This window comes from Rhodotorula toruloides (assembly GCF_000320785.1).
Source record: "Rhodotorula toruloides NP11 unplaced genomic scaffold Scaffold42, whole genome shotgun sequence".
NCBI classification, from domain to species: Eukaryota; Fungi; Basidiomycota; class Microbotryomycetes; order Sporidiobolales; family Sporidiobolaceae; genus Rhodotorula; species Rhodotorula toruloides.
The window spans coordinates 86275-93719 of record NW_015623002.1 but is presented as its reverse complement, the minus strand read 5'-3'; the positions used below and the strand labels follow the sequence as shown (position 1 = coordinate 93719).

At 62.5% G+C, this 7445-nt stretch overlaps 3 protein-coding genes across 3 annotated transcripts; all 3 read left to right on the top strand.

Annotated features, from left to right (window-relative positions):
- Window positions 1–2623, top strand: RHTO_06531 (uncharacterized protein; the record flags this gene model as incomplete). The annotated part of the gene is made up of 4 exons (XM_016420192.1): window positions 1–436; window positions 555–1909; window positions 1970–2348; window positions 2410–2623. Coding segments are annotated over 4 exons (2384 nt in total), but the record flags the coding sequence as incomplete, so codon positions are not given.
- Window positions 2624–3139: 516 nt separating this feature from the next.
- Window positions 3140–6001, top strand: RHTO_06530 (uncharacterized protein; the record flags this gene model as incomplete). Its single annotated transcript, XM_016420191.1, has 6 exons — window positions 3140–3145; window positions 3210–4765; window positions 4822–5440; window positions 5501–5597; window positions 5653–5729; window positions 5789–6001. 6 exons carry the CDS (start codon window positions 3140–3142, stop codon window positions 5999–6001), a joined length of 2568 nt encoding a protein of 855 aa, XP_016269424.1.
- Window positions 6002–6554: 553 nt separating this feature from the next.
- Window positions 6555–7158, top strand: RHTO_06529 (uncharacterized protein; the record flags this gene model as incomplete). The annotated part of the gene is made up of 3 exons (XM_016420190.1): window positions 6555–6779; window positions 6846–6966; window positions 7073–7158. The coding sequence occupies 3 exons, from the start codon at window positions 6555–6557 to the stop codon at window positions 7156–7158; spliced, it is 432 nt and encodes a 143-aa protein (XP_016269423.1).
- Window positions 7159–7445: the final 287 nt, after the last annotated feature.

The window sequence follows — 7445 nt, the reverse complement described above, 5'->3', positions numbered from 1 at the left end:
CTGACTTGCTCGACCGCTTGCGCGACACCGTTCACAAGTGCCCCTCGTCCACCGACACGCCCTCCCACCTCGACACGCTCTTCTCCTTCCTCGAGCCCGACTCGTCCACCTCGTCCCCCTCCCTTCCCGCTCGCCAACTCGCTTACCTCGAGGCTCTCGCGACTCTCTCGCCTTACGACGCAGGCGGATGGGAGGAGAAGGCTGCCCAGGGCGTAGTCTGGACGAAGGAGGCGCTCGAGCAGCTCGTTGAGGTTCTCGAGAAGGTGGGCACCGGAACGACCGCGGACTTGGGCGAGGGTGAATTGGACGGCGAGAGTGCGAGGAAGGACGTACTGAGTGCGAGGGCCGTGAGCTGGCTGGAGGGTATCGCGGAGCATGTTACCAGGCAACTTCGGGAGATGAAGGACGTGAAGGGTAAGGGAAAAGCTGTCGAAGGGTGCGTCTCGTCGCATATGGCTTGACGTGCTAGCCCTGCCGAAGAAGCTCATGAGCTGTACAAGGGGTTTGCAGACTGCGCCAAGCCGGAATGCTGACCTTCGGCGCAATTCTTGCAGACACTCCTCGTCCTCCGCCAACTCCCACCCGCAACCAAACCTCCGCCTTCAGCAACAAGCCTCTCCCGACTTCCCTTTCGGCAGGCTCGGAGCGGACGAGGCGCTTCGCACGAACGGCATCGCATCAACCTCAACCTCCGGTTTCCAGCCGAACTCTTCGCAGACCCTCGTGGCTGGCATTGGACCGTCTTCGCTCGGCAACGAGCCCTCCACCCACCCTTCCTGCCGTCGAGACTCGTCTCGTTCGAACGAAGCGAACGGCGCAAACGCCGAAGGCCCACAGCAAGTCGACCCGAAGGACCCAGCCAACCTTCTCACCTCCTCAGGCCGCCGCGTCCTGGTCTACCAGCGCATCGAGCGCTGCATGGAGCCGCCCGAGTGGTATACGCTGGGCGAGAGCGGCGAGAGGCGGGTCAAGGAGGAAGACGGAGAGGATGGCACCGCTTGGCTTGGCGAAAAGGACGGGGTCGGCACCAATGGAGACGCGAAGACGGCAGAGCGGGTCGAAGAAGTGCAGCAGAGAGGGAGGAGCGATTGGGCGCCGAGTCCGTCGAGCGAGCGCAAAGCGCGCGAGGCTGCGTTGCAGGTCGAGGACGAGCGAGCGGACGACGTCGAAGAGGTCCTCGAGGAGCCGTCGCCTGCTCAGAAGCTCCGCGACGGTGCCGAAGAAGGCGGAGCGCAGCCGAATGGAGTCCCAGGGGCGCAGGACGATGCGCAAAAGAACGGAGCTCCAGCGAAGAAGGCTCACCTCACATCGCCAGCCAGCCAGCACCAACGCTCGCCTTCCGACTCGTCCGTCGCTCGCTCCCCATCCCGCTCGCCAACTCCTCCGCCCGCTCAGCAGCAGCAGCAGAAGAAGGTGCTGCGCCAGAAGCCGCTCGTCAAGAAGGCGCAGGCTGGGCTGTTCAAGCCGCCGAGCGAGGTGGACGAAGACGAGGCTGAGGATGCGACGTTGTCTAAGGATAAAAAGGGTAAGGGGAAGGCCGTTGCGCCGGCTTCGAAGAAGCGCGAGCGCGAGGAGCAGGACGAGGAGTTGGATGAGCTGGAGAGCGATGTCGACGGCGAAGTCGAGGCGAGCGGCAATGAGCAGAACGAGGACGGCGGCGCATCGACATCGGCGAAAGGCGGCAAGCGCAAGAAGGTCGTCGCCGCGCCTGCGAAGAAGCGGCCGCTGCCGACGGTCAAGAAGGCGGGGGCTGCGACTCGCTCGTCGCCTCGCAAGGCCGCCTCGGCGTCAAGGGCGGCGCTCTCGACCTCGACCTCGAAAACAGTCAAGAGGAATGTCTCGCGCTCCTACACGTCGTCTGAGGAGGACGAGGTCGATCAGCTCGCGACCGACGAGGAGCACGACAACCGTCCGCCGCCGAAGAAGCGCACGCGCGCGTCGAGCCAACGTACGAGCTCGACACAGTGAGCGAGGAAAACGTCAAGCAGCACCAGCGCGTCGGCCGCTCCGTCGCCGAAGGCTGGGAAGAAGGCTGCTCCGGCGAAGAAGTCGACGCCTGCGCCGGTGAAGTCGCAGAGGCCGGTCAAGGAGGGGTCGAGGCGTAGTGCGAGGATGTCGAGCGAAGCGCCGGGCGTCAAGAAGGAGGAAGAGGTGTTTGTCGAGGCAGGGACGATCGGCTTCGCTGTCCAGCGTACCGCAGGATCGCGCTGCTGGCCTGTCTGGGTGCGCCGTGAATTCTTGAATCCCCTATCCACCTCGCACGCATTGACGAGTCGCGCTGCGCAGATCTTGCAATCAGACGAGGACGGCGTCGTCTTCTGCCCGCTTCCTGGGACCCGCCCCATCGCGTGCGTGTGCTCGCCTGCTTAGTTTCCTCACTAAGCTGACCAACTCGTCATCCGAATGCAGCGACGCAGAACCGGTCATCTGCGCCAACTCGCTCCAGCTCGTCTCGAGCCCGCCGATTGCGCCGGTTCCCGACGGGACACCCATTCTCGACACCGCCAAGGCCAAGGCCCTCAAGCTCGCGCAGGAGCTCGCAGCCGACAAGCGCGAGCTGAGGAAGTGGGTCGCGAGGGTCGAGAAGGTGTGGGCGGAGCAGGAGGAGGAGGAGTCGGAGTAAAGGCGACGGAGAGGCGTCTCGAAGGCGGTCGTGGAGGTTGTAGGTACGGCGCGCATCTTGCATACTCGAGGTTCAGACATCGCATTTGCGACGGTCGACGGAGCGAGTCGAGGGGATGGCGCAGAGCCGCGAGGAGTCGGTTGTTGGCTATAGGCCCTCAGTCTACGGGCACAGGGATCAGCTGCGCGGCAGTCTGGCGCGTTTCGAAGCAGAGCGATGTTGACCGACAGGCGAAGTTGTTCGGCGAGAAGAACTTGGCTTCGTCCACGACCACCCACTCGCTCGTTCCGCTTGGAAGCTGAGCCAGGCCTCGCAGTACGACTTCTAACGCTACCCGAGCGCCATCAGCGACAGCTTCGAGCCCTCCGACTCCCTGCTCATCCTCATCGCTTCTCCCCACTTGATCAAGGTCGAAACTGCGACACGCCGGCCAGGTCGGCTGGCGCGGGCCTGTAGGGCTCGAGGTAGCGGCTTACGAGTAGGGGCCGAGCTTTGGAGTGCCCCGAAGGTCGGGATATGGAGGTACGCTCGCCCTTTCGTCCTCGAGACTCTCTCGGTTCGCTGACAGCTCACTGCTGCACACTAGAACGCGCCGCGCGATCCTGAGCCGTCTACGTCTCGACTTCTAGCCCCTGCGATGCCTGCTCCTGGCTCGTCTGGGCGCAAGCTGCCCCTAGGCTGGGAAACCGGACAAGGCTGGGGCGCAGGAGGCGATGTCTACAGCGGCAGCGCATCACGTGTGTCGGGAAAGGGCAGGGACTCGCTCGGCGAGAATGTACGGGCTGGCAGCGGGAAAGGGAAGGAGCGAATGAGGGAGTCAGTCGGATCGCAGGGTCAGCTCCCGTCAGACGACAGCCGTTCTCTCGCCTCGTCCGACACGCGTCCTTACAAGAAGCCTCGATACTTTGACGTTCCGTGCTTCAACCCGTCTCCCTCCGCCTCATCCGCCGGACGCAAATCCTCTTCGTCTCCGACTCGACCCAAGTTCCTCTCGAACCGCCAGCTTCTGCCGCCGCCACGACAGCCGTCTCCGCCCGCCCGACTCAAGCCCGTGCCACAGGTTGGGATTCATGACACGGTGCTTGCCGCGAAACCGATGCGAGGACCCGCACCACTGGATCTCGTCTTTGGCGGCGACGACAAGCCGTACGCGCCATTCAGCTGGAGCAGCGGCTCCTCGTCCTTCTACTCGTCGAAGCTGGAAGGGCCGCTGTCGTATCCTGCGCCTCAAGTTCGGTCCACAGCGTGTCCGACCGCCCTCTTCACCAAGGCTCCGCCTCCGCACAAGGCGAAGCTTTTTCCGCCTCAAATCCGCCATCCGCCTCGCCCCAAACCTCCAATCGCTTCTCCCAGGCCACCTACAAAGGACGTCGTCGAACTGCAGCAGACTGCGCCGCGCACGCCGAAAGACGAGCCGATGGACGATCTCTTCGAGGGCGACGACAGCTTGAGCGAGCCCGAGAAGACGAGCCAGGCGGATCAGCGTGGGGACGTGGTTGTGACTGACGAGTTGGAGCACCGGACGAACTCGCTCGAGGTTAACGAGGAGGTAGAGCGAGGCGGGGCGCGCTTGCAGGCGGTACAAGAGCGGAGGGACGAGAGGGGAGGCTCGCCTGAGCTCTTCGAGGGCGTCTCTGTCTCGCCTCAGAAGCCTCCGTTACCGGTGCAAAATTTTCACGCCAGTACGACTCGTTCGGCATCCGTTGCAGAGTCGGTCGACTCCAGCCGATTCAGCACCGCTTCGCTCCAACAGCGCACCTCTCACCGGCTCTCCCGTTCGCTCAGTCGCCGGACACCCGTCTACTACAGCGACGATTCCGAGTCCGAAGTCGTCCTCGTCCCACCTCGCCAAGCGACCATCTCAGCTCGAAGCATCTCGCCTGATCTCGCCGCAAAGTCAGCTGTGCGGAAGGAGGACCACAAGGTCAAGACGGAGCCGGTCAAAGTCAAGAAGGTGAAGAAGGTCGTCAAGGAGAAGACGGTCGTCAAGGAGAAGAAGCCGCAGTCTCGCCCACCCGCGAACGTCAGGACGGAGGACGACTGGTGGAAGATCGATCCGGACGAGCAGCTCCGCCACATCAAGCCGCCGACGGACTGGTCTCCGAACCCGATAACGTCAAAAGCGGTCAGACCGGGCGACTGGTGCGTGACAGCTCCCGCGCTGTATCTCTCGTTGTTGGCTGATCCCCTTACCACAGGCGCATCCTCGAGTTCACGCTGCATAAAGTTGCTGTTCCGGCAAGCGACGTTGTCGCGTCCATCTTCGAGGACGGCGAATGGTTCGTCGGCCTCGAGGCGGCGCTTGTAGCTATCGAGGGAGACGTCGCCACCCTCCTCTCTGGCCACGAAACCGAGCTGCGCCTCCTTCTCTCGCCTCCTCCGCCATCGCAGCCATTTCCACCGACTCGCAGCTTTGTCCCCGACGCCGGCACGACCCTCTCTTTCCCTCTGGATCCTTCTCTCGCCGCAAGCGCCAGCGACATCCAGCTGAGGATGACGTTCGTCGATGGCTCGACGCGTCTTCCTGTGGCAATGTCGCTCACACGTACCCCGATCGCATTTTCGCCCCGCCATATCGCCTTTTCGGCAACCGAAGCGGGCCTCACGCTCTCGCTCAACGTCCTCTCCGCCAAGCCGCCTGTTACACCAGCTTCTGCGCACGACATCGTCGCACGACGTCTCGGCTACATCCTCACCGAGCAGGATCAGACGAATGGCGTTTGGATTCCGGATCCGATGGCGGTCAGAGGGCACGAGGTGGCGCAAGCTCTTCCGATGCCAGTTTTGAGCGGCGATCGGATGGGCTACGACTTTGCTGTAGGTCGCCGTGCCCTCTCACATATATCCTCGCGCTGACGCAGAGACCCCGCGGGACAGACGAAGCTTCCGTACGCTCCAGGCGATGCGGTCGAGGTCTTCGGCGACAGCACGCTCGAGCACATGCGGCCTTTCATTCGCATCAAGGACGACTTAGGTATTACTTTCATCGAGGGCGATGGCGCAGGGGCTAACGTCCCTCCCTCGAACAGGAAATCTCGCGCTCGACGTCGTCGCCGGAAAGCAAGATCATCGCGCGAGCTCAAATGCGCTGGTGCTTGCTGAATTCGTACGTGCCGCTTTCGTATATCCTTGAGAGTGCGTCGCTCATTGCTGCCCGTCACGCAGCCACCCGCCGTCGGTCTTCAAGCGCGAACTCGCTTGTTGGCGGTACTACGCCCCGCTCGTCCACCACTTCCAGCTCCGCTTCGACCTCTCCCTCTTCCTCGCCTCGTACCTTCTTCGCCACCGCCTCATCACGGAAGGCCAGCTGCGGGAGATCTTGTACGCTTACGACGCGGAGGTTTCGAAGATCGAGCTGGGGAAGCGGATCGGGTATGAGGACTGGAAGAGAAGGATCGCTTGGGCCAAGGAAAGCACGGTGAGGCGTTAAAGATGGAGGAGGCTGCTCGAGGGGTTCATCGCATGTTTTCGTTCGTCTCGCCCTGTTGTCGTACTCTACCTTCGCACCGCATCGCATCTCGCGCACCGCATCACGCTTACAGTCGCACCAAGGATCTCTTCTAAAGCTGAGTTGCGAGAGCCTGGGCAACGCTGGACGGGTGCATCGACTTCCGCCGCCCCTCCTCTTCCCTCCCTTCTTCACTGGCTGATCCAGCTCTGAGATCACTGTTCGGCCACACTTATCGACGTCTTTCCTTTCTAACGATTGACTGCAAGTCGGCCGGAGGCGAATCTAGCTTGACCGACGAACCGAGGCCTTGCGTCAGCGCAAGCGCTGGTGGGGACGAGAGCAGGATCGCGACTGTCGCCCTCCTTCTCCTTCCTGCATTCACCTACGTCTCACAAACGTCGAAGTGAGTCGACGGCTTCAGCCAGAGTCCACCCAGTCGACGCTGACGGCTGCCATCGCAGACCCGAACTTCACGAAACCATGTCCGGCCCCGACTACTCGCAAAAGTCCTCCGCCCAGATCATCGAGGAGCAGGCAGCCTCTCTCAACGCCAAGGAGGACCGCCATAACAAGTCTGCGTCGTACGACACGCACAACACGACACTTTCGGAAGAGAGCGGCGTCAACGAGTCGGGCTTGAGCGAGTTCCCCGGCGCTGAGGTGCATGTTGGACGGACGGGATACACGGGAGGAGGTGACAACATGGTGCGTCCGCTGAACGTCTCCCCTCTTTCGTTGAGACGAGCTGATACAGGTATTCACTTCGCGCAGGGCATCCCCGTCGAGCACGGCGGCGACCCCCGTACGGACGGCTCGACCGCTGCCGACTTTGACGACGTTCCGGCAGGCGAGGACCGTAACTCGTGGCAGGCAAAGACGCAGCCGGGATCGAGTGAGTCGCCATCTTCACATGTGCAGCTCGCGTCTGCGCCAACTTCGCAGAGTGAGAAGTGCTTCATGATGGGAGACCGGCTGACCTTCTTGCTATCCTTTCGCAGTCAACGTCTCTGGCCAGGCAAACGAAGCCCTCCGCACGACAGACGCCTCCGCCGACGGCTCGCAGCAGAACCTCACCGACTACTGAGCCATTGAAGGAGCTCTCCTGGCGTTCGCTTGGACGGGCACAATGTGTAGATATCTTTGAACTGCGAAGGCAGCAGTAGAATGACTAGGCTGGTGCGAGAAAGCCGAAGCGAGCTGACCTTCGCAGAATCCTGCTTGCCTCCCTTCGACTCTCACGCCTGCCTCGCTTGCTTGCTGCTGGCTATGACTTGCGAGAAACGTCGCAAGATGTGCCTGCGCCGCTTCGGATAAACGCCTTGCGGCTCAGCATTCGCGCTGACGCTTCTGCCTCGTCCCGCTCTCCCTCAT